The 25,458-nt window shown below is 41.2% G+C and overlaps 3 protein-coding genes across 6 annotated transcripts in view; 2 read left to right on the forward strand and 1 right to left on the reverse strand.

The window, feature by feature from the left end:
* nubp1 (nucleotide binding protein 1) overlaps positions 1-6,858 on the reverse strand; it is a 37,636-nt gene extending 30,778 nt beyond the window's left edge. For all 3 annotated transcript variants that reach the window (XM_022237022.2, XM_022237021.2, XM_087139478.1), the window contains exons 1-6: positions 6,742-6,858; positions 4,364-4,468; positions 2,905-3,038; positions 1,928-2,029; positions 1,037-1,127; positions 316-470 (exon numbers count right to left, since the gene is read on the reverse strand). In XM_022237022.2, the coding sequence (XP_022092714.2) occupies positions 316-470; positions 1,037-1,127; positions 1,928-2,029; positions 2,905-3,038; positions 4,364-4,468; positions 6,742-6,853 (699 nt within the window). In that variant the 5' untranslated portion in view covers positions 6,854-6,858. The remainder of the gene's footprint in view (positions 1-315; positions 471-1,036; positions 1,128-1,927; positions 2,030-2,904; positions 3,039-4,363; positions 4,469-6,741) is intronic.
* A 134-nt stretch (positions 6,859-6,992) lies between these two features.
* On the forward strand, positions 6,993-13,998 carry LOC110980395 (uncharacterized). Of its 2 annotated transcripts, XR_015426051.1 has the most exons (6): positions 6,998-7,574; positions 8,430-8,696; positions 8,960-9,427; positions 9,667-10,016; positions 11,176-12,743; positions 13,036-13,998. XR_015426051.1 is itself a non-coding variant. In XM_087139477.1 (3 exons), exons 1-3 carry the CDS (start codon positions 7,276-7,278, stop codon positions 9,429-9,431), a joined length of 1,038 nt encoding a protein of 345 aa, XP_086995603.1. In that variant the 5' UTR covers positions 6,993-7,275. The 2 variants fall into 2 exon arrangements, 1 of the variants encoding a protein (XP_086995603.1); XM_087139477.1 differs by lacking the exons at positions 9,667-10,016; positions 11,176-12,743; positions 13,036-13,998 and having other exon boundaries at positions 6,993-7,574; positions 8,960-9,431.
* A 1,864-nt stretch (positions 13,999-15,862) lies between these two features.
* Positions 15,863-22,946, forward strand: LOC110980348 (uncharacterized). Its single transcript, XM_022236949.2, has 7 exons — positions 15,863-16,364; positions 17,582-17,894; positions 18,309-18,546; positions 18,875-19,157; positions 19,359-19,780; positions 20,198-20,431; positions 20,751-22,946. Exons 1-7 carry the CDS (start codon positions 16,319-16,321, stop codon positions 21,123-21,125), a joined length of 1,911 nt encoding a protein of 636 aa, XP_022092641.2. The 5' UTR covers positions 15,863-16,318; the 3' UTR covers positions 21,126-22,946.
* The last annotated feature ends 2,512 nt before the right edge of the window (positions 22,947-25,458 follow it).

The following is a 25,458-nucleotide window of genomic DNA, read 5'->3' on the forward strand; positions in this document are numbered from 1 at the left end:
TTTGCATTCTTTTGTGGTTTGCTTCAAATGACCAGCTCACATGGGTTGGGTTCTTGGGCCAGTTCTAAGTAAATGCGTGAAATCATGTGCGTCACATCATTTGCAGTCCTGCTCTCAAAAGTGAGTGCCAGGAAAGTAACTAAACACACTGCTTGTTTTCCTCCCATAAAAACTACAGTCAAACTTCTGTGTGGCCCTGACAACTAGGAAACAAGTAGTGGATGCTTGTCAGGTGCTCTCAAAGCTCCCGGAGCTTTCACGTGCTGCTCACTCAGGTGACGCTCCTGCATGGGTTAAACAAACTGAAGTTCTTACCTGCGGTGTCGTAACAAGCACAGCACCATCCACATTGGTGCAGCTGAGGTACTGTACAATAGACAGGTGTTCGTCGGACGTCCCAGGTGGAGTGTCTACAACGAGGTAGTCCGTGTCGCCCCAGTCTACATCTCGCAAGAACTGCTTGATAAGACCTGCAATAACATCAGGAAGGCACAAGAGACTCTCAGCAAATGACACCTAATCATACTTTCAAACCCTTTTCATATTTTTGTATTTGAAATGGAAAGGGACGTGCAAGGTCATTCTACGAGGAGGATAATTACACTCTCTGCCCCTCGAATCTTGTAAGTGTGAGTAAGAAATTGAAAGAGGATCTTCGGTTGGACGTGATAACAGAGGCCCTTTTGAAACTGCACCCACTAACTCCAGTCTTTGGGAAATAATCAAATCTGAGAATTTCATGGCGCCATAATGCAAAGCACAATGTCACGTTGCATCAGTGACGGGATTCTGGGATTAATGACAGCATGCTTGACAAATTTCCTGGGGATCTTTTCTGCCAGAGGTTTTTAACTATCTACTCACACACTATTTTTGCATGTTCATAACATAACAGTACCACGAAACATCATTACTGGGTCTGCGCATTCGCTCTCCACGTTTTGTCCCCAAAGGACACAAAATCAAATCATGACCACAACTGGTCTCACGTATGCACTACATGCGCATGCAACATATCGGTGAATAAAGTTATTACCATTTTTCTTTGGACCCCTCCAAATGACAGCATCATCTGGGCTACTCAACAGGAAACCAACAGACATCACACTCAGGTTGTCTTCAACGTACTAAACAAAATGAATGACATTCACAAAAAAAAAAGGAATTCAACATATGTATCTGCCGACGACAGCCAACATCATTGCGCATGAAGTGAAAAAAATGCACACTTTCTGGAAAATTACACTGACACTAGTTTTACTCTGCAACTCTTACAGAACCACAATTTGTCATCAATTTCAGAGAGAGAAACCATGTCAATCCATGAAAATATGGTTCTTGAAGGGTTACTTGAAAGACCGTCTGTCATTAGTGAAGTGGGCTGGGGGTTGATATCCCCCGTTTTATGTCTCAGGACAATGTGCTCAAAACAGACCTTTCCGCTGTTTACAAACACTGACTGCCAATTTGAGCAGGTGGACAAAGTTCAATTCATTCAATTGGTTAAACCTTTTTTTTATGTACATTTGCTCCATCAGGGTAACTCCACAGGGTGTGTGTAAAAATCATGGAAAATGGTGGATTTAGCCCTAAAAGCATTTATAATCTTACAGCAGGAAGTTATTTTCATTTAGAGCTAATAATATTTATCATAATTTTATCATAATTTTTTGAGAAGTTGGGAGAGATTTGTCCCAAATTCTTGTTTTGTTGTAGTGACCAGCTTCAGTTTGCAAACCACTGGTTGTCAAAACCAGGACTATGGCCTAGCAAGTCAGGTGACAGATGTTGGGCAAATATGATCTACTATTGCATGGCTATGGCTTCAGGATTTTCCACCGATGTATTACAGTGCATAGCCCTAGCTGTAGTGAGCACCGCCTGGCTTGGATGTGGCCTTTATCTCTCTGATGGTGGATCAACTTACCACAGGTGACCATCCTGACCCACTCTGGTGAACCTGTTCCCCTTCCAAGCCCATGACCCTCGGGATGGATGGACCACAGATGTCAATGTCTAAAACAGCTACCTGTCATTGAGTGGAAACAATTGCTGTGAAGATACTGATAGTTTTCCCCTAAGGACAAGACTCAACTTGACACCTTCGCCAAGCTTTCTAGCTAAACTGACTTCAATTCTTCAGTGGACTACCAGCTTAAATGTAATGGTGATCCAAAGACATGAAATCTCACTATAATAAACACTACAGATCCAAGGACTGGATGTAGCTGACAAGTCGATGAAAGAGATACACGTTAATGTTAACAATACCAACTGACTTCTTGAAATTAGTGTAGAACTGTTGACCAATGTAACATTCCTACTCAAGCGCTGATTGTAAAAACTCTGTTTTTAACCGAACAAGATGGGAAATGATGTTGCTGTTGGCTTCAATCTTGACTCAAAGGCTTGCACTGTGATTGCAAACTATGACCCACCCTTGCAAAATGAGTAATTTAAGCGGCAGAGTTACTTTTGAACCACTGGTCGTTCAATCAACTTTGCTCACACACACTTGGAATGATCAAAACCATTTCCTGGAAGAGAACAGAGAGTGCAGCTTGAAATGTTGCAACCTTTTCTCATCATCAGCTCTTTACAGAGCCATCACTCCTTCCTAAAAGAGATTGCTTCCGTGATGAACCCACAAGCATTATCCCTAGGTAAACTATATCACTTTCGAATCACACTGATGTTGGCATATTCAAGTACAACTGTATGAAGCAGAGTTGAAACAATAAGATCTGAGTACATCCTAATCAATGCATATTTAAAAAATGAGATATGGAAAAAGCCAACATTATATATACAACATTAAGCTCCATTTTCCCCGTTGTAGTTGAGCAGATTGCTAGGAGATTGGTAAATTGACTGACCTGCTATACTGGGAACCAGAGGTCTTACCTGAGTACTTTCATCTCTAGCGAGACCCCTAGCGAGGTGAGCTGTGAACGTGCTTTTGCCCACCCCTCCTTTGCCTGAAAGTACGAGGATCTTGTGTTTGACCGAGGACATTCGTTCACGGATCTCCTCAATGGCTGTAGAAAGTGTAGAGGACACAGGCCAAAGACATACGTACATGTACATGTATGTGATGACAGAATCAGTGACATAAATTAACCCAAGTCTTGTTAAATGCATCAAATTCCACCATATTTTGTAGACAATTCGTTGCAAGAAATGTAACACGTACTTGGGTACAAAGAGTACAGCACTGTGCTCAACCACACTGGCGGCAAAGTGCACTGAAGAAGCTGTATCATTTATATAGCAGGCAAATTTGAACAAATATTCAAACACTGCAAGTAGGTCAGTATCATCTGATATGGGCATAACCATGTAACTGGACCTATTTTTCTTTTATAATACACTGGACATCAAAAGAAACTTGCCACTTCTGTCAAAGGCCACACATAAAAATTCACTCCACAGAAATAAACAATTTTTGTACACAGGTATGCTGCAATACCCCTTACTAATCACATGCCCAAAAGAAAGTGATTATCTTTATAACAAAGAAGAAATTGACATGCACAGCAACTTGGTTACTGAATCAAAAGTCACACACAAAAGCACTCTCCATCGAGCAAAAATGACCCATGAATGGACAACATTTTAAACAACCAATGACAAAGTGAACACCTGTTTTGTCAAAATGATGTGCATGAGTGGTTTCTGTATAGGGATGCCATCCTTACTGACTATGCATACACATTATTGAAAAGTAATGATCATGATTTCTTTATTTCGTCCTGTGACGTTGATTTCTGCGTAAAACTTAAGGCTCACTCTGTTACATTCTGTGACTTTTGATTCAGTAACCAAGTTGCTATACAAGTCAATTGTTTCTTTGTTATAAAGATAATCACTTGCATTTGGTCATGTAATTAGTAAGGGGTATTGCAGCATACCTGTGTACAAAAATTGTTTATTTCTATGGAGTGCATTTTTATGTGTGGGCTTTGACAGAAGTGGCAAGTTTCTTTTGCTGTCCAGTTTACAATGGTTCTTGGACTTTCCTTTCCAAAGCAAAATCTCCCAGTTCATCAATGAATCGCACAGAAAAGCCAAGTTAGTTAGGTTAGTGCTGGTGGTATGATCAGAAACCTGACAAGGGTCAAACCACTAAAGAACTTGGCATTCATGGAATTTTTCAACAAGAAACCATATGCAGCAAGGTTTGAGACGGAGAGAACCCCCCCTGCTTTGTGTTGGTCATTGTCTCGCAGGAATCTGGGGAATTCCTTTCAGACATCTTGGGGGGATGTGTTAAGTAACAATAGTCTGGAATGTATATAGGGATTGGACATGTTGGGGGGTACCCCTCGGTCTCATTTCTTGCTGGGTATACAAGAAACCTTACCAGGGTCAGGTGCCCTGGGCAGCCCACTGGCACATATGTTCTGATTGGGGCAGCCCTGGCATGCCGAGACTTTGCCGGCTGAATCGCTCTGTGTTCCTGGGCAGTCTGGAAAAAATCACACCAAGAGAGGAAACAATCCTAATCTATGTACACTTACTACTGAAGAATCTGTTATGTGAATGCTGAATTGATTTCTCCAAGTCAATATCCTTGAAATTGACAGTATTTACATGTGACCCGGTACATCAAAATCAGGAATAAGTCCCAAACAGACTTAATTATGTACATGGTCAGAAAGAGAATTTCATAAGCTTTCAAATGGCACACATTACAATTGTGTTGATGGTAACCTTTCATACGTACATGTACACTTCCAAAATATACAGAAACTGCCATATTGATTTTTTCAACATTAACCCACATCCCCACTTTACTCGGCCATCACGTAAAACGGCCTCAGCGACTTATTCCTGATTACGATGTACCGGGTAACATTATATTCTGAGCGACGTGCCCCCCCCCCCCAGTTTCTAACCCAAAACTGATGGGGGGGGGGTATTTTGAGATGCATTCCAGGTGGTATACAAGAAACTTCATGGGTTAACTTCGCTTACACTGCATTTTAGTTTTGCAACAAATTATGGCAAAACTGACACAGTCACTCGAGAGGCATACATGTACGTCACACCAAAGAAATCGAAACGGGATGATTTTACTAACCAATCATATTTGTTGTAAAGTTAGTCTTTGCTGAATTATCAGGGTTTGTTTTTATGGGGTAATGAAAAAACTTGCTTGGCCAAGAGATTTGCAGCAGGGTTGTGAGAAAGAAAAAAGTGAAAATACTTCCACAATGACAAGAGCTAATTTGATGTTGAACGACTGCTGTAACATTCCAAACGAACAGTCAGGGAATCTTTGATCCTCCTCAAGGATGTTTAGCATGATTAAATATTCAATTCTGATTAACATGATTAGTATAGACCAACCTTGGTTATGACCCTACATCGGCAAAAAGGGAAAACATCCACGGAAAGTAAGCATGACATGTGATTGAAAAAACCCCCAAAAAACAAGAGAACAAAAAGTTGCATAAAAAATGGACAACCAGTACTGGGCTTGAATCATGGTACTGGTGCATGATGGGTAGTGTGCATATCAATGAGCCTCCACTTCACTTTAACAGAATACTGGAATCCAAATATTACCGCCTACTAAAAGGTAGGCCTAAGGCATGACAGGTCTGTTCAGCACAATCTTGACTCGTGCACAAATTTATTGTACTCCCTCCTGAGTTGATTGCCCTAAAAATGGATTTCATACAAAAGCAAATCAACTCAGGAGGAAATGGGCCTATCAAAGAAGTTGCATAAGATTCAAGATTATGCTGAGCAGACATGACAGGCCCTAACTTCACCACTTATTGTCAAGTTAGGTTGGTTAGCACAGTAAATCGTGAAATATATGCCCTACGTGTAGGCCCTACCTAAGGGACCTGGTGACCAGGGCCAGGGGCCTACACTATAGTACACCGTCACGGACGTTAGTTATGTTCACCATTCTTAATTTGGCAGTGAAAATCATCTTCTTTTCCAAGAGATGCGCCCACTTCATAGTGAAGTTGGCACATGATATAGTACTTAAAAACTCAGGCACATTGAAATGAGAAGCATTTAAGCAGTTACAGTTTTAGAAGTGGGAGGAAAATCGTAGAATAGTCTGGGTCAAGCCCCCAGAGTCAGGTAGGAAGTAAAAACTCAATCCACATGCATGACATGGTGACTGATCCCGGAATCATACCCAGACTGCAGAGGTGGAACTTTAACTTCAAGGCTAGGAGAGGAAAGAACCACCATGCGTACGCCAACCCGATTCCCCATTGACTCAGTCTCGAAGTCATGGCAATGCTTTCAGTTTTAGTTTAAACTAGGCCTACAGAATTACCTTGAGTTGACTGTAGCATCTAAATTCTTGGACTCAAAATGACATGTTGACGGCAGCCAAACCCCAGTGAATTTTATAGAATATCGTTAGCCTTCGGTCTTGAAATTCTAAGAAACATTAAACCTATCATAATTTGCATGCTGCATAAAAATGATAAATGACTGGTTAATTTAATTTAAACGGTAACCAACGCAATGCTATGGCAGTGCTAACTAACACTGTAACAGTGCGTACCCGACTATGACTAGTTATTAGCCACGCAGGCATGCTAACGTGACGAAGAAATTTAAGCATTGCTCCAATGCATTACACAGGCCTACTGCGCTATTAAATGCACCCCTGGGCTCACCTAGGGCCTATTGCTGGTGTAAGTTATTTTCAAAACCCCTTTCCCGAACAAAAAAAGCACTGAAATGATTATTAAAAGCCCTTACGTTCAGGAGCGTTTTCAGGTACGTCGGCCATTATCACTACTATTACCAAAGATTGTACAGCGCTGCGCGGCGCTATATAATCTTTGCTATTATTAACCATGCCAGTGATCATGAGTCGAGCTGATGAGTACTGAGTATATAGCGGGTGGAAAGTGATATGGCGCCCTCATTTGACCGAACACGCGAACCGGGCAAAGTTTTCCAAACTTTGGCAAAACTTGGTCGAATTCCCAGATTCTGTGTATTGCGTATGACAGAGTCCAGAACAAGCATACGAGTATTTGAACAGGTTTCTGAAAATGTTTATAATTCATGGTGCAAGATTGCATCAAATTTACATTCTGGCTAGACTTCAAAGTTCAAGTTCGTTGAAACACAGAGTTGAACACACTTTTGCGGGAGCATGCGCGCTGAGCTGAGACATGTTTGTTTTGTTTACATAAATTAAGCGCTAGTAACTTTCGATGGACACAAAACTCAGCTCGTTGCGTTAATTCTGTCATCGGTTTTCCAAAGTGAGTTGTACATTGAAACATGTCTGATAACATCAACCAGCAAGTCGCCTTGCCGACGGCGATGCTGGGCGCTCCCCTCATGCCTACAGGCACGACCTGGAAGCTGAAGTCGAAGAAAAGGCAGGGGAAAAAGCGGCCCACAAGAGCCGAATTTAGCACCGGGCCAGAAAAGAAAGGAAAAGGGTCGAAAAAGTTGCTGGGCCGGCGGATGAACATTTTCCGACGGGAATCAACCAAGGTAACCGACCCGTTGGATGCTTTGGAGCGAGGTCATGCCGCAGACTTGGTGGATATTGACACGGTGCAGATCAAGACAAGGTGAGTTTTTAAGGGTGGCAAATATCACTGAAGATAGTGAATGGAACCAGTTTAAAATTAAGATTTTACGAAAAAAATCACAAGTCAAAGGATGCCAACTTGCATTGTCTTGTGCATATAGGCCTAGCCTATGTACAGTGTATAAGCTCACTTACATGTGAAACTTAGGCATTGGAGATGATTAAAAACACGCGCACGCACAAAGAAATGTTTAAATTCACAGTCCTCATAGACTTTAAGGTAGTACTACTAATAGGCCTACCACACCTGTGCCTAGTGAATAATGTAGAGAGTAAAACTAACAATAAAGCCTGGGGCCCCTTGCCAAGACAAGGAGGCTAATTCTGGTGCTGGCTTTAAAAAAAAAAGGCCTAGGCCTATAGCTAAGGCCTAGGTCTCAGAAGGTTCAAATAACAACCAGGAAGATAGAAGGACTAGCTAGGCCTTACATTAGTTTTATCGTCCAGTTAGAAGGAATGTAAAAAAGGTTACCAAAAAAAGTAATAAATTTCAAGCAGCTTTCAAGGAGTGTCATATTCTTTCAAATTATTATACCCACAAGCAATTGCCCACAGTACAATCAGCAGAGCTAATTGACAACATTTGTGAATCAGAGTTTTAATATTTTTAATCTTTTTGTTTAAATGGAAAATACCAAAAGAAATTGAAATGTAATTAATAAACAGCAACATAAAAGAATTTTTCTGTTTGCAATAACTATGTTAAAAATCTGCACAAAATCAAGAGAATTACAAACAAAAAAAGCAAACATCTGCTTCACTTGATTACTTTGTAGCATATCAGTGGTATGGTTCTCTGTATATTGACATATACATGTATTGTGAATACTGACAGCCCTCAGAAGAGTGACAACAGTAAAAGCGGCTCTAGTGCCAAAACAGAACCGTCACCAAGTATGGTCAATCTATTTGGAAGCCTGTCCTCAACTCCCAAATTTGGGGAAGGAGAGGACAAAAAGGGGACAGCAGGACCTTCTGGGCTGGCCAAGAAAGGCGGACTTGTCCAACGTGTCCGTAGATTCCTCAGGGAGTTGAGGGGTAAGGGAACAGGTGCCCCCAAACCACTGGCAGGTTCCGTTTATGAGACTGCCATTGCTAATGGGTAAGCCGATTTTCAAATTATGTTCTTAGTCTCAAATGAATTAGTTTCTGGAACTCAATAATGAAGTACTAATGAGAATTACATTCATTAAGATGTGGAAAGGCTTTGTTTATCATAGCAAAACCATCTGGGAAAAATGTTACCTCTAAGTAGTAAATTCCTACAAAAGGGGTTTTATGCCCAATTAACTTTCTGTTCACTAATTTCTGTAAATTGTGCCGCTAAACATTCTGTAATTTTTCACCACACTGCTTGCTTTGCAGATCTCCAAGTTCCCAGGAATTATCAAATGGCAGCACCAGAGAGTGGGACCGATGGAGGTCAGTCAAAGAAACATATACAGGGAGGTACACCAGCAAGGTCTCCCCCCTGAAGACAGAAAAAGATACCTCCTCGGCCAGCACTGCTGGTTCCGGTGGCAGCATCCCACCTGGAGTTGGTGCCTCTTCAAAACCAGTAGGGCCCAGCCAATTACTTCCGGGTTTGGATCCCCGTTCCCCAGCAGCTTGGGCCATCACAGACTGGACAAGCCATCGAAGGGAGGGGCAAGGCCAGTCTAGTAATCGACCCCAGTCCCAGTCTGTGGTCCAAGCTGCCCAGCTGCCAAGCCAGCCCAGGAATGTCACCTATCATGGGGCTGGCTTGGCTACAGACACCAGCCAGCCAACACCAGTTGAACGACAGAGCAGCATCCAGACCTACAAAGACCCAGGATACAGAAGGACCCACAGGTGAGCTAAGCTCTGTGAGGTATATTCAGCCTTATCAAGTGTGTTCCAGAGTGAGGCAGAAAGTATTTTGAAAGGCTTGGAAGAATACCAGAAGTTAATTTATTCAACTTATCAAAAATGTGTCATTGTGCTGATCAGTCTAAGTATTATAAATTAGTTCCTTAGAATGACTGTTGAACCTGATTATCAAAAAGTGCTCTAATTGATTTCTACTGCCATATTGACCACTGTTTGTACAGAATCATCGTTGTCAAGCCACGCTCCTCGGATCCTTTTGAGTCTTCCTAAGAGAGATCTCTAGCCACCCCAGTAGACCCTCATCAGACCCGGCCCTGTGCCCTACGTTGCCACTTGTGGCATTAATCAAAGTGGTAACCCATGATGAGCGTGTATCCATGACCATCGTTTGGTGGCTAACTGGTGGTCTACCAGACTTACCAGCCTATGGACCTCTCCCTTCCTGAAGACTCGGGGCAAAAACACAACCAGGACAGTGGCATCCTGAAATCTTGTTCCACCAAGGTGATCGTCGTTCTACTGGTCAAACTATTCATTGGCTGGTGATACAGCAACACACAGATGCACCAAGGTGAGGTGTTGTCTCTTACCGGAGTGTGCGGAGAAATAAATGAACAGAAAATTATAGTAAAAGTAAACATACAGAATTAGGGATACCATAGAAATCTACAAATACTTCATTGTCACAACTTCCCAGTTATGCTCATCAAACTAAGTATGGGTAATAGATCTGGTAAGAAAGTTTGATTTGTTGTGAAGAAGATAAAGTCCTGGGTATAGACCTATATCATGAGGCTGCCATTTTTGTCTTGTTCCCCATACACCCATTGGCAAGGTAATACAACTTCACATATTGATGAAAGGGGAACAGACTATTTTTCCATCCAGCCTCAGTTTGGTAAATTTGCTTTGAATAGTAGAAAAGCAAGATGGCTGCACCCTGAGAGAGGTCTTTAGTGCCCATGTGTACTCAAATTAACAAACTCATTTTAGTTCACACATTAAGTCTGTAATTGCTTGGTTTCAACATTGAGGGTTGCACTACACCAATACGCACCCATAGAAAACAGTGCAAAATCGGACCAAAATAGTGCCACCTGTTGACTCATGTGAAGAGGTTGGCCTCCATTTTTCACTGGAAATTCAAGATTATGGCCAGAAGATCACTTTTCATCACAATTTCATGGGGGTAGCCTCAAAATGTTTTTTATTTGCCTTTGAACAAAGATACCCCCAAAATAGCAGTAAAACTAAGCGGTAGCCGCCCGCCTCTATCCAAAATAGGTCCACGATATGGGGCTTTTTGTGAAAGAAATACCCCAAACTGGAAACTATTAGTCCTAAATTCGGGATTGATGGAAATATTTCTATAACGCGTCCTGATTATGGCCTGTCTCGTAAAAATCCCATGGGATAACAAAATATTACTGAGCTTGTGTGCAGAAATACGATTTGGTGGATTGCACCCTGACAGTTGGTGATTGGTACATTATGTTACAAGTTAAACAGCAATTTAAATGTACAATAACAAGACCTGTATACAGCAAAGTTATTGTGTTTAATTTTATTTGTTTGATAAATGTACAGTGGAAAAAACTATTCTCAACTAATTTTTTGTAAAACTAGTTTCAAGATCTACCATCGGGAGTTTCAAAGTAATCATGTCGTAATCTAGCATTACTGTTAGTGTGTGACATGTTATCTAGTGAATTTTTCACTTTGATATGTAGTGTGTGAAGCTGAGACACAGAGGGCTCCATCAGGACCACGGATCAGCCAAAGATTGATCGGACACTGGAAATCAGCAAAGACCAAGAAAGAAAAACAGGCAGCCTGTCTGTTAAAAAAGGGGGAAATCATTCCCAAGAGTGCATTTGTCATTTAAATAAGTTTTATAGAATAACTAACAGATACTTCAAGCCTAACGAGGGAAAGATTAATTATTTGTCACAGGACTTAAAGCATTCTATTCATCAGACTGGGTAATCAGCAGGTATAATTTTACTTCTAATCCACCAAACTATTCTCTTTCTCTTTTACTCACTAAAGTAGATTTTAATAGGAGCCCATCAGAAGGAACATAATCTTTTCAGTACACATCAATCTAATAAGAGGCAAAATGGTTCACTTAATTAAATTAAAGTAAATTAAATTAAACTGCATAGTCTCTGGAGAAGTAATAAATGGGGAGGGGTTAAATAAAAAATGTCAATATTTGTCGGGGTGAGACTTAATTTAAGATAGAAAAACTGCGCTGCAGAATCGGTTGCAACAGAAAAGAGGGGCCATATTTTAAGACGGGTATGAACAGAAAAGCGGATAATGGTAAGAGCGGGAAATATAAGTTGATTTTGGCAAAAGGAAATCAGATCATTTTTGAACACTTTCAAATTCACCTTGAAACTAGGAGATCTAGCGGTAATATAACTTGAATGAAAGTATTTTCGTACTTTAAAAAGCACTGATCAAAATGAATATTTTGAAATAGCATGTTTAATAGGAAAACTACTGAAACGTGCAGTGTTATAGTTTGGTCCATCACAAGTCCTTTCACAAGACCAGTTTGGAACAGGGTGAGCAATAACAAAGGGGTACTTTTGTCACAGTTCAGTGAACAGCTTAGGACTTGGTTTGGTTTGGCTCGGTTTATTCAGTTTCACACATCACAGTAAGAATATAATGAAGCACAGTTATTTACAGCATGAAAAAGGGGTGATGAATGGCAGATACAAGGCAGAAAGCAAACGCCTTTAGATGACCTGGTCCCTTATTTGTCACAATAATATCCATGTACAGCTATAATTACAAGGTAGAGCAGAGAGAGATTAAAAAAATGTAAGATTAAAGTAATTGTGATGACTTCAACACAACATTGGAAAACTTGCATAGATAAAGCTTTTGGTTTATTTTTTACCTTGGCATATCGCCATAGAGAACAAACTGAAATCCGTGCTTCTACCACCAAATGTGATGCCCTGATCCTGTCATCCGTAATAACACTGACCTGACAAAGACTCGCAGCCCCAAGGATTGATGAGGAGTCCATCAGGAAGAAGGTCAAGGATGGAGATGCATTCCTACCAAAGGTACACCCCATCCCAGGACAGAGAAGAGAAGCACTGTACTTTCATCCCGAGGAGAGGCCATCAGGAGAGGAAGCCAATACAACACCTTCCAGAGGAAGGAAGAGTGAAAGAGGACACTGAAGTCTAACATTACTGCATTTCAGGAAGACAGAGGATCATCTTCTTGACCCACACATCCAGGAAAAGAGAGTCGCAGATAGACACATAACCAGGTCATATATCCTATCATCACCTATGACCCAAAGAGATACTCTACAGTAAACTGAGCGGATAGTCTGATAGACAATGCTGCACATATTGCCTCATGCACCTAACTGTTGAAATCTATTGTGAATTTAATAAAGCAAAAATATGATAGAAAAACTTCAGACACCAACGAAACGATCTTTAAACCTTGCATCTTGCCTAAAAGATCTTGAAAACGTAATAATTAGAAATACTTGCCCTGTACAGGGCAAGAATACATATTCCAAGACTTATCCTTGTTTGAATTTTCTTGCTCAGGATTACCATCATATCTGGTCCACCGATCCGGTTGGCAGCCTTGTTCACCAGGACTCTAGGTCCAAGCACCAGGAACGCATTCATCCGAGCAGAATGGAAGAATAGCAGTGCCTGCAGACATGATCGGTGTGGCTCGCCGAAAGGGAGCTGGTGGTTGGTTGAAACACTCCCAACGGCTGCCTTGTTGCCTGGTTCATTAATCCAGTCTGCAGTCCAAAAATGATAGAAGCAACGACCCTGCCACAAACGCCCCTGCAGCGAGACAGTCGTATAACACCAACATCTGAGAGGAACGGTAGAAAGGAAATAACAATTAATTGGAACGGGATGGCCAGAAAATCATCTGTGAGTCAAAATCTGCACTCAAGAGGACGATAGGCAGTACAGGCTGAAAAAATGTGCTTTAAGAATTTTCTCGTAAAAGTTTGTTTACTCGGCTATGTTTGGTTCATGACCATATAAGTCGACATTATTATGCAGAATAATGGAAATGAGATTGGGCATTTAATGACATTAAATGGTTATAAATTTCGACTTGTTTGACTAAAAAGAAATTCACTTTAGCAAATAAACTATCAATGAACAACATTAAACTAACCAAACAATTGCCTCTACAACCGGGATGGGGGAACAAATTTGATCGTAATTTGTGTTCTTTGAAACAGTATACACCTATTTACCACATGGAACAGTAACAACCAATTTGATTCTAGTAGTAATAATTTTAAAATACCAAACTCATAATACGTCTTCAGCATCTCATTAAATTACCCTCCGTCGGTATTATTTTTTCAAGTAACTTTTCTGAAGAGCTTGCAAGAACTGTCAGGCTTACCTAGACCGTAGGTGAACTGGGATAGGAGTTGCACAGATATTTGTTTAGAAATTTTACATGTAACAACTAGGAAAAGAAACTTCCCTTACTGATATTATATTAAACCAAAACAGGAACAGAAAATGTGATGATTACTTTGCCTCGTAAGAGCGTCTTCTTGATATATAGTTATCCCCAAACGGTACTTTTTTGAGACATTGTCGTAGACCGTGCACACCTTTAAGACTCGGTACTCGGTAAAATCTATTGAACCTTAAGAGACCAACTCTCATAACCGGAAAAGTCTGAATCACCGAGGAACGAAATTTATGTTCATCTCCCGAAGGTATGTCGTTGCTAATGATAAAATATCTCTGCTGTTTAACTGCTCTTTTGTGAAAGTCATACAGAACGGGAAAACTGGACAGTGCGGACCATTACACAGCGGTAAAGGACACAGCTAGAGGACTACCCCCCCCACCCCAGCCGTTGCCCTTTTCTCTTTGCCTGATCAGCTTTCCATCATTCGGGTGATTCACAATAGTGCGCCTCCAAAAGTTTGCAAGGTGTTGAGAAATCACAGTGCGCGAAATCTGTCGACCCTTTCCAAACGCGCATTCGGTCGACAGATTTCGCGCACTGTGGTTGGTCAACGCGTTGCAAACCCACGCGCACTATTGTGAAACGCCTGTATTTTGCGACACATCACCGATTACAGGCTATTGCAATAGTTCTCGTCTATGCGAGAAGAAAATCAAGAAAAAAAATATATCGTGCCTCAGGGGAGGGAAAGAGGGGGCACTTGCCCCCCCCCGGAAAATGGGGAAACATTAAAAGAATGAAAAAAAAAGAAATAAATGTGAGGAAATGAGATAAAACTCCGTGGGTTTATCATAAATGATCAATTCTCATAATTTCCCCACCCAATAGGGAAAAATGGTTTGCCCCCCTTGGAAAAATCCTGGCGACGCCAATCGTTGAGCAGCTGGAGAGAAGGCGTGAAGACTGGCAGTGACGGGATGCAGAAATTGGGACGCTGATAGCAAAACCTGGACGGCAGATGGGATCGATTACATATCAATAATTGGGTGGTGAAAGTTGATCATATTAAATGCATTACCCGGATGCCAACAGCAGACAATGAAAACCTTGCATATTGTGTTGTTTGTGTTGTAAACTATTTCCAATGAAATCCATTATTATGTTGGAAACTGTAAGAGCAAAAAATATACTTTTAATCGAGAAAGGAAAATCCGGGCAACGCAAATGTGGCATCGATATCACATAGGAAAAATTAGGGCACCTTGAAAGCAATTAATAAAATAGGTTTACAAAATACAGTCAAATACTGATAAGAAGAGCACTGTTAATACAAGGTCACATTTGTAACAAGGATAGCTTTAGGTCCCAAGTCTTTTTTTTTTCCTTACTGAAAATAAAAGGTAACTGAATAGGGTAATTTGTAAAGTCTGAAGGTTCTTGTTAACGGTGTTCCACTGTATACCGAGAATCGTGGTGTACTCGCATTGTTTTGCTTTGCTCTATATATTTCACACCACAAAGAGTCCCAACATGTTTATAAGTCAATCTTGCTTTCCATTTTCATTCCTAACAATAACGAGAGTGTTAGGCAGGAAGACATACCGACAACAGTTGTTCTGGATGACAAAAGTAAGGGAATTAGAATTCGTGCCCCGGAAACTGTTCGTTAAAGAGCACCCTAGTTTTAAGGGCACAAAAGCACACTTAGGAAACACTGTTTCAAGGCAAAAGCAAGCACAATATTTCCATGTACATAAATATAGTGTGTTCGCGCAGCGACTATGGTGACTGCAGCCACTTCACAGCCCGATAAGAACGTAATTAGACAAATTCTCAGCGTTGCGTTGTTGAAGAGGAAACACAGTTTGAAGATAAATTTGCCAGCCACTAGTATTAAGCGAAGCTATGGAAAAATGCATTTTTGAGGCCATAATTGGCCATTTCAAATCGATCTCGCCTGTGCAGTGTCTCAGGAGTTCCTGTGGCCCATGGGTTCTTGCGAGACAAATTACACGAGCTGCGCTTCTTGGGTTAAACATGAAAATCGTTTTTCTCCATTTTTCGCAAAGCATTGATGGAATGATACACAGAGTAAATCACCAACTCCCAAATTCGCTAATTTTGACAAATTGCAGTACATGCATATCCTATACACTACCTTTAAATCGCCTGACTACACACGGGCAATAACCAATTCCTGCTGCTTCCGTCTTTATCTGTGAAAAAGTACAATTTTCAAAGTGGAAACTAGCAAAGTATTGTCAAGCAGAAAACAACTGCTGAATTACCGCTGTCATCACAGATCTCTTGCACCTGAGGACTCTCCACAGAGATTTGGTTGCAAGTTCCCCACTTCGACCACCCTACGGCCCTTCGTCTATATACGCAGTTTGTTGCCTCCGAGCTTTTGACGAAAGGAACTTCAACATGCAGAGAATGCAGGAGACAACATCTAAACCAAAGATGCCGAAAGGTAGGAAGGTGTCAACGGTGTTTTCACAAAGTGACAATGCATTCCCAGAAAATGGCTCCTTTTTAAAGACATTATTTTCGATTATAATGTGATGGATTAGCTGAGATTTGTTTTGTACAATGTTAACTTAATTCATGACTAGATGTAGGAAAATGTTTTTATTTATAGTAATTTATTGATGATATTTTTACCCAGCTGAAAGATTAAAACCTGAGGGTCCTTATTCTTTTCCGTACTGCATTGTACATTGTTTTTCAGAAGAGAAATAACACAAAGAAATTTGTTACACTACCATTGGATAAATTTTCGCCACGCGCGCACCTGTTCGTTTTCAACATTTTGTTCTGCTACTTTATACTATGTATGTCTTCCAACACTTCGAAAGTTACTGACGCCCTTGGTTTTCCAACTTCAAATGGCTTTTCCAACTTCCATTTCAAAGGGTAGACCCAAAAAAAATCGTTTGAGAATAAAAACCACAAAACAAAAAGAAGCAGGCAAAACTAGGCAACCTTCGATGACGTGCAGCGTTCGTGCCAGAAACCCCTTCTCACCCTTGTTTCCATGTAATGCTTTATTATCATTTGTTATGGAGAGATTTGGCAAAGAGTGATATATATCTAACGGACTGTCATCCGGATTTACAGAAAAATTCTTGCCAATATCAGGATCATAACTAGGTCACAAGAGGTGTAATTCCTTGATCCCAATACGTTCAGGGTGCTGTACGGCTTAATGTCACCGATAAATTATAATCATCGTAATTCCAAATTTTTCTATGGAACGGGTGAACCCGAGCAATGACAGGGCTTATATCTACGTTATATATGTGTAGATATCAGCATGTTCAGACAAAATTATTGTTTCTGAGAGGAACTTCCTTCAAATTCCTAGTCAGGAAAGGACCTCTGGTAAATATTAATCTTTGAACTGCTAGCCTTGCGCCATGGAAGATATTACCTTGCTAAGACCTATGTCATTGAAGATTATTCTAATCAGAATTCAGTAAGTTGTGTGAAACAATTTCCAGACTATGGTAGTGTCAATTACCATGCCTCATTATACAAATCGATGGATAGCACCATTTATAATGCTTGCTGAGGGATATCCCTCCCCTCCCCCCAAAAAAGGCAGGACAAGGTACAAACCAAATCATGGAATGTATAATAAAAAAACGACAAAAAGAGAAGTCAGGATTTTTTTTTTTAATAAAAAAGGTAAGGCAGGGACTAAGCAAGCCGACATTATCTTCTACGGGGGTGACATTATCACTATGGAGGAGTCCGATGCCAATTCACTGGGTAGCGCAGCAGATCCTCCACCAAAGGTCGAGGCCGTGGCCATCAGTGGTGACACCTTCCTGGAAGTGGGTACCATCGATAAGGTCTTCAGGCACGCCGGGAACAAGACCCAGGTGATCTTCCTGAACCAGCAGACGCTAATGCCGGGTTTCATTGAACCTCACCAGCATGCCATACTGTGTGCCCACATGCGCAGCCAGTATGTCAACATCAGTGCCCTTAAATACAGGTAGAGAGTAAAGAAAGGAAAGTGATTTCCCCTGATTTAAAAAAGGTTCATAGAGATATTCCCACAAGTTTGCCCCATAACCCCCCCCCCATAATCCGCCCACCCAAAAGGGTCTAGATGGCGCTGTTAGTTGGACGGGGGTGTGAGCGGGAACCCGGGATTACTGACACTTAAAACAGCCTCGTCATGTTTCTCTGTTGTGGCCACAATTTATAGATCACACATTGACACGCTGCTGTTGTGTTATCTTTAAATATCACAAGAAACAAGTCAAGCTGCGATACCGCCACCATTGATTGATTGCACTTGGTGGACATTTGTTGTTACTTTTCTTTTGTTTTCTTCTTTAAATCGTAAACCACCGACTGAAGGTACATTTTACTGTTAATTGTTGAAAGAACACCCTTTCTTTAGGTCCTACGAAGATATTCGCACCGTGATGATGAAAAAGATAAGCGAGCTTGAGACAGACCCCAGCAACGAGGGCTGGGCCTTTTTCTTCGGCTGGGACGCTGAGCTCATATCTGACCTGCCGACTCTCAGCGCCAACTTCCTGGATACCAACTTCTCTTCCACCACCCCTATTGTCGTGGTTGGACAGAGCGGTCACGTGGCCTGGGTCAACAGCCCTGCTCTTGATGCACCGCCACCTGTAAGTAATTGGACGTGTTATGTTGGGAACAGTATTCAACCTGCACGTATAAAACTTCTTCTGTTGTATCCTAATCGCCTAAGTTGTAGACCACAAATTGTAATGCATTTACTTATTACTCAACACATTCAAGAGAATCATTAAGCACAATCGAGATTAATACTATATTAGTAAGTCTATATTCCATGGCCCTCTCAATGGGAACTTCGCAATGTCTTAATGATTTGCACATTATTGTCATCTCAACCGTCTGGAAGGCAAATTTTCAAATAACTTTGTTTTGGACACAATTTCTCGAATGTCAAATAGCGCAATATTTTCTTTTCAGATCGGCAAAGATTATGAAAGTCCGCCAGGAGGGACCGTGGTGCTGGATGCCGAGGGTTATCCAACTGGCCAGCTCTTTGAGGAGCCCGCTATCTCGATCGTCATGGGGCAAAAAGCCCCTTCGCCCAACGAAAAGATGATGACAGAGGCATTCCTGCAGCAGTGGAAGGCCTACGCTTCTGCTGGTTTGACCACCGTAACTGATCTTGCTTACATGCCGAACTCTAAGGTGGACGAGATTCTGAAAAAAATGGCTGATGCGCCCGACTTTCCAGTCCGTCTGGGTGAGTAAAAAGGTTATCACTTCAAAAGGAAATAAAAACCATGATTTCTAATAAATCAGCTCCAGACAACATTATATCCAGCTCTATGGTACCCTTCGCTGATAACTGAATGTACTGTGTTCCTCCGTTTTATTGAGATTTATGGTTAATTGATATTAAGGAAAATGTTCGTTTGTTGCCGCGTCTCTTTATCATTGGCAGGCTTATATAAACTGATCCATGCAGTGAGAGATGAAGACTTGGACAGCGCGTCTGGTCCTACTCCCCCAAAAGTTAGGTGCTGCAGCCAGCTCGGTCGCACACGAGCCAAGGAGGCCAGGGGCAGTGCTAAAAACTACGAAGGGGGTGTCGGCAACTACAGCCCCAGATTGTGGGAGGCGGGTCTGAAGCTGATAGCCGACGGCTCCCCGCATTGCGGCACCGCTGCTACCCGTGAGCCGTTCATGTTCACCCCACTAACTGAGACCCTAGGCTTTCCTAAGGCACCCAGCTACGGTATCCTGAACATGGAGACGGATGCACTCTTCGACACCGTCAAGAGGCACCACCAGGAGGGGAAACAGATAGCAATCCACTGCCACGGGGAGAGGAGCTGTGAACAAGTCTTGAAAGTATACGAAAAGGTATTATGGACGAGAGGGAGAAGCTTAACCTTTGACACCAACTCCAGTAGCCCTCCCGAGAAGGCTACTCCTGACTTATACACAGTCACCGCAGTCGCCTTAGTTATTACATACATGAAGTCTCTCCTCCATATCTAGTCAAGTTGCTAACAGATGTACATGTAATGGAATTCTCAAAAGATTACCGGAAAGAAAATTAATCATGCTTTTTGAATCGTACCTTGCCATTTGCGTAAACCATGCTGCTCTGATGATCGTATGATAATGCCAAACATTCCGTTTGTTATTAGCTTTATAATTCAAAAAGAAAACTCAGTCTCTCATCTTCGTAAAAATGGATAAAAAGGTGAGCGAAGAGGGAATGAAACCAGTGATTTCAGTCTCTTGGTATGGTGTGAACGTTCCCCCATTTGCCAGATCCTGACTCCATTCCACAACCAGGACAACCGTCATCGCATGGAGCATCTAGGTCTGATGACTGTGGACCAGATTGCCCGGGCCGGTAAGATACACCTGGCGCTTTCCTTCTTCGTGGATCACCTCCGCTTCTACGCCCTTGTTTACAAGACGAACATCTTTGGTGATCGTGTCAACCGCTGGACTCCAATCTCCGAAGCTACCAAGAATGGCATAACCTGGACCATTCACCAGGTAAATAAAAAAAAAACTCGAAGCCCTTTCAGAAAGATCAAGCACAGCCTTCCGAAACCTTGCCTTGTTGATAATATTCATAGTATGTCCAAGATCATGGGAGCAAATTACTTGCCCTCTCAAGATAAACGATAAGTTCGATAAACTGACATTAAGCTTGTCATCTAAACTTTTTGTTAAATTGGCCATAGCATGATTTAAGACACTCGAAAATCGTACCAGCATGAACTTTCTTCTTTTCTGAGTTAAAAAATATGAAAAAAAATGTATCAAATGTCAGCAATGCAATGGTTCAAAATGTGTTTTTTCCTGTCCACAGGATCATCCAACGTTCCCTGGAGAAGCCAATCCTTTCTCCAACATCAAGACGGCTGTCACTCGCTGCACCAGGGACGACCCTAACACTCCCTACGGCCCTGAGTACTGCGTGTCCGTCCACGAAGCTCTCAAGGCCTACACCGTGAACGCGGCCTGGCAGCTTCACCGGGACAAGGAGATAGGAAGCATCAAGGCCGGCAAGAAGGCTGACCTGGTGGTGCTGTCTGAGAACCCGTACGACGTGAACCCTGTCGACATGGAGAGGATCCGGGTCATCGAGACCTTTGTGGACGGGCGACGCAACAAGTTGGCCAACATCAAGACCATACCCGCTGTCAACGTGAAGTTCCTGGACCGACCCCTAGAACACTGCTAAATAAATCAGGGTTTTTTTTATGATCGTTGTACACATATAAAAACACTGCAGTTAGCTGATTTCATTATAAGCACATCTGGAGAAGGTTTCACTCGCTCACGTTCTTGGTGGAATAAATAAAACTTATCCTTAAATAACGGAAATGTTTAGATTAAAAAGGTCTTGACCGTCTTAGAGATTAACAACTAGAAGGATATTCACCAAATAAATACACCATTTGATCAAAGAAAGAGCTGCGATTCATGTGCATGGGTTGGACGAGCGGAAATCTTACTAGCTTTAGGAATTTTATGAGTTCTTCATTGGTTGATTTGCCTATGATGGAAGTTACGGTTGAAGTTGTAGTTTCAGAAGATCATAGTTTTGTAGAAGTTTAGTTTCTAGCCACCGCGTGCTATCGATTCGGCGTAAATATGAAACAATAATGAGTGCATAAGTTTGATAGAGAGATAAAAAAGTCAAAAAAAAGCATAAAAGTATTGGGTTTAGTATAAGTTCTATCTGTAACCAAATTTGTACTTACTCGAAATTATATGATCCTTGTGATTCAATATCAGCTATAGCTGGATTTTTAACATTGGGGGAACTCCGAATAATAGCCAGTTGGTTTATTTTTGCGTAGTAAGAATTTATTATAGGCCTAGTCAATACTTACCATACAGTTAACAAGAGAATTGTTCAACCCCCTCATAAATGTTAGGTTTTTTGTGTTTCCCTAAACAAAGGTGAGCACATAATATTCGGACCATAGTTGAATACTTTTGGCTGTCAGGTATAAATAACTCATTGCTTTGGTTATACCTCATTTGTATAACAAAGAGAATGCGACATTGTTTAAATTCTGACATGCTCGGAATATTTCATACCCTTCTGCATGTCATGGTATTTGGCCACATTCCTCCTTTCTTATTAGTACTTATTTTCCTGCACTGTATTTCTAGGAGTATCCATTAGAAGCTACATACCTTCTAACAGAATTTGGCGCATGCATAAACAAGCAAACGGACAAAACTTTACAGAAATCCGAATCTTCGATGTTCAAATCTAAAAATCTGTACAAAACTGACATTTTCAAAATGTAAGCCCGACACCACTATCATTCCACAAGAACAGGTTGTGTCGAAATATGCTTCGCCGCGTATTTCCAAATAGATCTTTCGCATTGGGCCGTGTGTTTAAGGGTTAAGGATTAGAACGAAAGCAGAGTTTGGGGATCGGCTGAGTGAGATGAGCCTTCAGGCTGGTTGGCGGTTGGGCTATATAGGCTGGGTTGAGTGGGGTATGGGCGCGGATCTGGGACAATGGCTATGGTGAGAAACGTTTACTTTTAAGTTACTGTATCTATCAAAAATATAAAAACACCAATAAACATCTAATCTATCACGAATCCAAAAATATAAACGCCAGTGCCTCCTTTAGGCAAGTTTATACACAAGCAATGATGTGACTCTCTTTTTTTTTTAAAATCGCAACGCGCCTGTTGAACTGCTACTTTAAAGTGCACGTGTTTCAGTGCTGTTCAGGGTAAGCAGGATAAGAAAAAGTACATGCAGACCAGAGCGCATCAATGCATGAGTACACGTAATAGCAAACAAAAAGAGCTAATTCATACAAATGAATGACCAAACGAGACGGTGACTAAGTTATGAGTAAAGTAGGCTGATATAATAGACCGTCAAATCGTTGATCTTATTGCAAATAATTATCTACACAGGTTTTTTTTACATAGGTTGAACAATACATGTACATGTATATTCATTTCATCGACGAAGCCTGTGTTTCTGAGATATCGACACAATTAAAATCCCACTAAAATTGAAAGACTTTACGCACTAAATTCTGATTTTTTATAATTCTGAATTTCTGAAACACATTATCGTGAGGTGAGGGATGACCGTGGGCTTACAATCACAGACAGTGTACCTACATGTAAATTATGGACTAATCTAGGTGGACTTACGTACTATGTTATGGAGGGAATGTATGAAGACTGGCGTCCGACATTATAAGCAGTCCGTTTGCAATGTTTAAAGCATTTGACATAACAGTCACAATAGAACACTGAACCTTGAAAAAGTAAATCATAATTTTATACTTTTTACAAATTGTAACCGTTTGACTGCACAACTTCTTTAAGTCTATGAAAATGTCCAATCAATGTTACTTGAGACATAGACACATTTCATTTATGACCATTCGATTAATATTTCATTCCTAAAATGTTTGATTTTACCGTCTTTTGATAAAATAAATTGAATATTCCTGATCATTCATGAAGTAAAAACCAGAAATCTCTTCTGAGAAAAAACACTCCACGAACATCATTGGTCGAACTACGCATCAGGTATTATTCCCATTTTATGGAAACTACATTATTTCAGTCAGCTCAGACTAGATCAGATTAGAAGGACGGTGCCTCGGATGCCTCAACTCAGGATCCGTAGAGCTGAATAAGCACCAGCTCTTTTGGTGATATACCAACCGATCTTGGTCGACTTCCTTTTCACCCTCTCAGACGCAGTTCAGACCATATTATTGATGTTCTGAACTGGTCAAGCTCTATAAGCTGAGCAGTGCAGGTTAGTGAACTGGACAACATGGCGGTCCTGAGCAAGAGGACTGGAACCACCTGTCTTAAATGGCGTCAGCAACTGGCTGCCTTACATCTAACTCTCCTCTTGCAAGGGCCTCCAGTCCTGCTTAATAGTAAAGCTTCACCTCAAATGGGGAACCAAACCAGGTGGTAATCCTCAGGGAGAGGGCTTTTTTCAAGCTACGTTCCTATAACTTTTTTTTGGTTGGCAATTAATGCGATTATAATGTGATGTTCACTTTTGGCTGTAAAGACTTATTATTTTTGTAACACTTCAAACTACATGATTTTCATCACTTTTCGTTTGCCTTTCTTCAATAATACCCACCCTAACAGCCGCTGTACAGAGTAAAAGTTACTTTTAAATCTGCTGTCACCCTCATGGCTTTGGTAAGCCAGAAACCGATGAGCGTGGGAACATATTTTCTGAGCAAAACCTAGTTGCCAGCGAAAATATATTTTACAAATTGCAAAACTTGAGGCTGGTTCCCTGCTTATTTTCAATTTTTCTCTGCTCAAGTACAACCACTACTAAGCAATGTTTTCTTTACCACCTCAACAAAATTGGAACCTGTTCAGAGTAAAGACTTCGGGATTCTGAATAAGACTAAATATTTGCATTTAAAATTTAGATGTTCACGTTCTGTCTGTGTAGTTGAGCCACTTGTAGCAGGTATTGCCCAACGTAGGAATATGATGATGTAATCATCATTCTCCTAAACTTGCTGCCTAGACCCAGGGGGCTCCCCTTCCTCGAGTGTGTGGATTTTTGTGTTCGTATCCTCCTTGGACGTGAGTAGTGTTAAACTTAAGCGTTCATCTTCCTCCTTCCCTGCTCTTGCTGTTGCGTGGGCTGGCTCCCCTCACATCTTCTCTTCCCGATGGAGATGCCAACAGCCAGGCTTCTCTCCATCCTTGTTGCTGGGTCTTTGTGAGGTTGCTGTCAGGCATGAAAGGATCAGGGCATCACTTTCAGCAGAGATGGACACGAGGGTTGTCAACCCAAAAAAATGTACATATGGTATTTGGTTTTGACTTGAATTTTTTTGGAAGGGGGGTTCTGAAAATGGTACGTATCCTTTCAACAATGAAAAAACACTATCTCAAACTGCAACATTTCTTTTTAAGATGAATAAATACTCAAAGCTCTCTTCCATGGGTCTCCACGTTACCTCATAAAACGTATCTCCTGGATTCAAATATTTTTCTTCCAACACTATCATATCAGCATCATCACCTTTTCAGTGCACCTGTTCATTCTTTTGTAGACCTTTTCACCCTTTTAGCTTTTATACCTGATTTTCCAGAGCATCTGAATTTTATTCCATCCCTCTTCCTTAAACTAAGCATACCCCTCGAGAATTCAAATGTAGTTGATATTTCGACCCCCCTTTATTACTTTTTCAGAAAATATGTAGTTCAGGTCTTGAAGTACTTGACTATCATTTCATCCTAAATTAATTGACGATCTTGTACTTTTTCTTACTATTTGTCATGTTGAAATTTAGTTTAAACGATAAATGAACTCTGGGAATGAGTTCCCTTATTCAACAGAGTGTCTATTTTGTGGAACTCTGCAAATTTCTTGATGATCTGTGGCTGATCCATGGTCTTGATGGAAACAAAGCTTAGCTCACCTGTGAGTCCTTTTAGAGGTCTGGAGGTTGCTCTGCCGTTCCACTGGTGTCAGCTGGCTGGTGTCTACAGCCAAGCCAGCCCCATGACAGGTGACGTTGCAGA

The sequence above is a fragment of the Acanthaster planci genome, linkage group LG07, assembly GCF_054643075.1.
Source record: "Acanthaster planci isolate LZ-2023a linkage group LG07, COTS_SCS, whole genome shotgun sequence".
NCBI classification, from domain to species: Eukaryota; Metazoa; Echinodermata; class Asteroidea; order Valvatida; family Acanthasteridae; genus Acanthaster; species Acanthaster planci.

What these genes read in the sequence shown, in the direction of transcription:
- LOC110980395 (XM_087139477.1), top strand. Translation starts at nt 7,276, where the DNA reads ATGTCTGATAACATCAACCAGCAAGTCGCCTTGCCGACGGCGATGCTG. An exon ending in ACGGTGCAGATCAAGACAAG is followed by an intron (nt 7,575 to 8,429) that starts GTGAGTTTTTAA and finishes GAATACTGACAG; the next exon opens with CCCTCAGAAGAGTGACAACA. An exon ending in GAGACTGCCATTGCTAATGG is followed by an intron (nt 8,697 to 8,959) that starts GTAAGCCGATTT and finishes CTTGCTTTGCAG; the next exon opens with ATCTCCAAGTTCCCAGGAAT.
- LOC110980348 (XM_022236949.2), top strand. Translation starts at nt 16,319, where the DNA reads ATGCAGAGAATGCAGGAGACAACATCTAAACCAAAGATGCCGAAAG. An exon ending in ATCAGTGCCCTTAAATACAG is followed by an intron (nt 17,895 to 18,308) that starts GTAGAGAGTAAA and finishes CCCTTTCTTTAG; the next exon opens with GTCCTACGAAGATATTCGCA. An exon ending in CGACTTTCCAGTCCGTCTGG is followed by an intron (nt 19,158 to 19,358) that starts GTGAGTAAAAAG and finishes TATCATTGGCAG; the next exon opens with GCTTATATAAACTGATCCAT.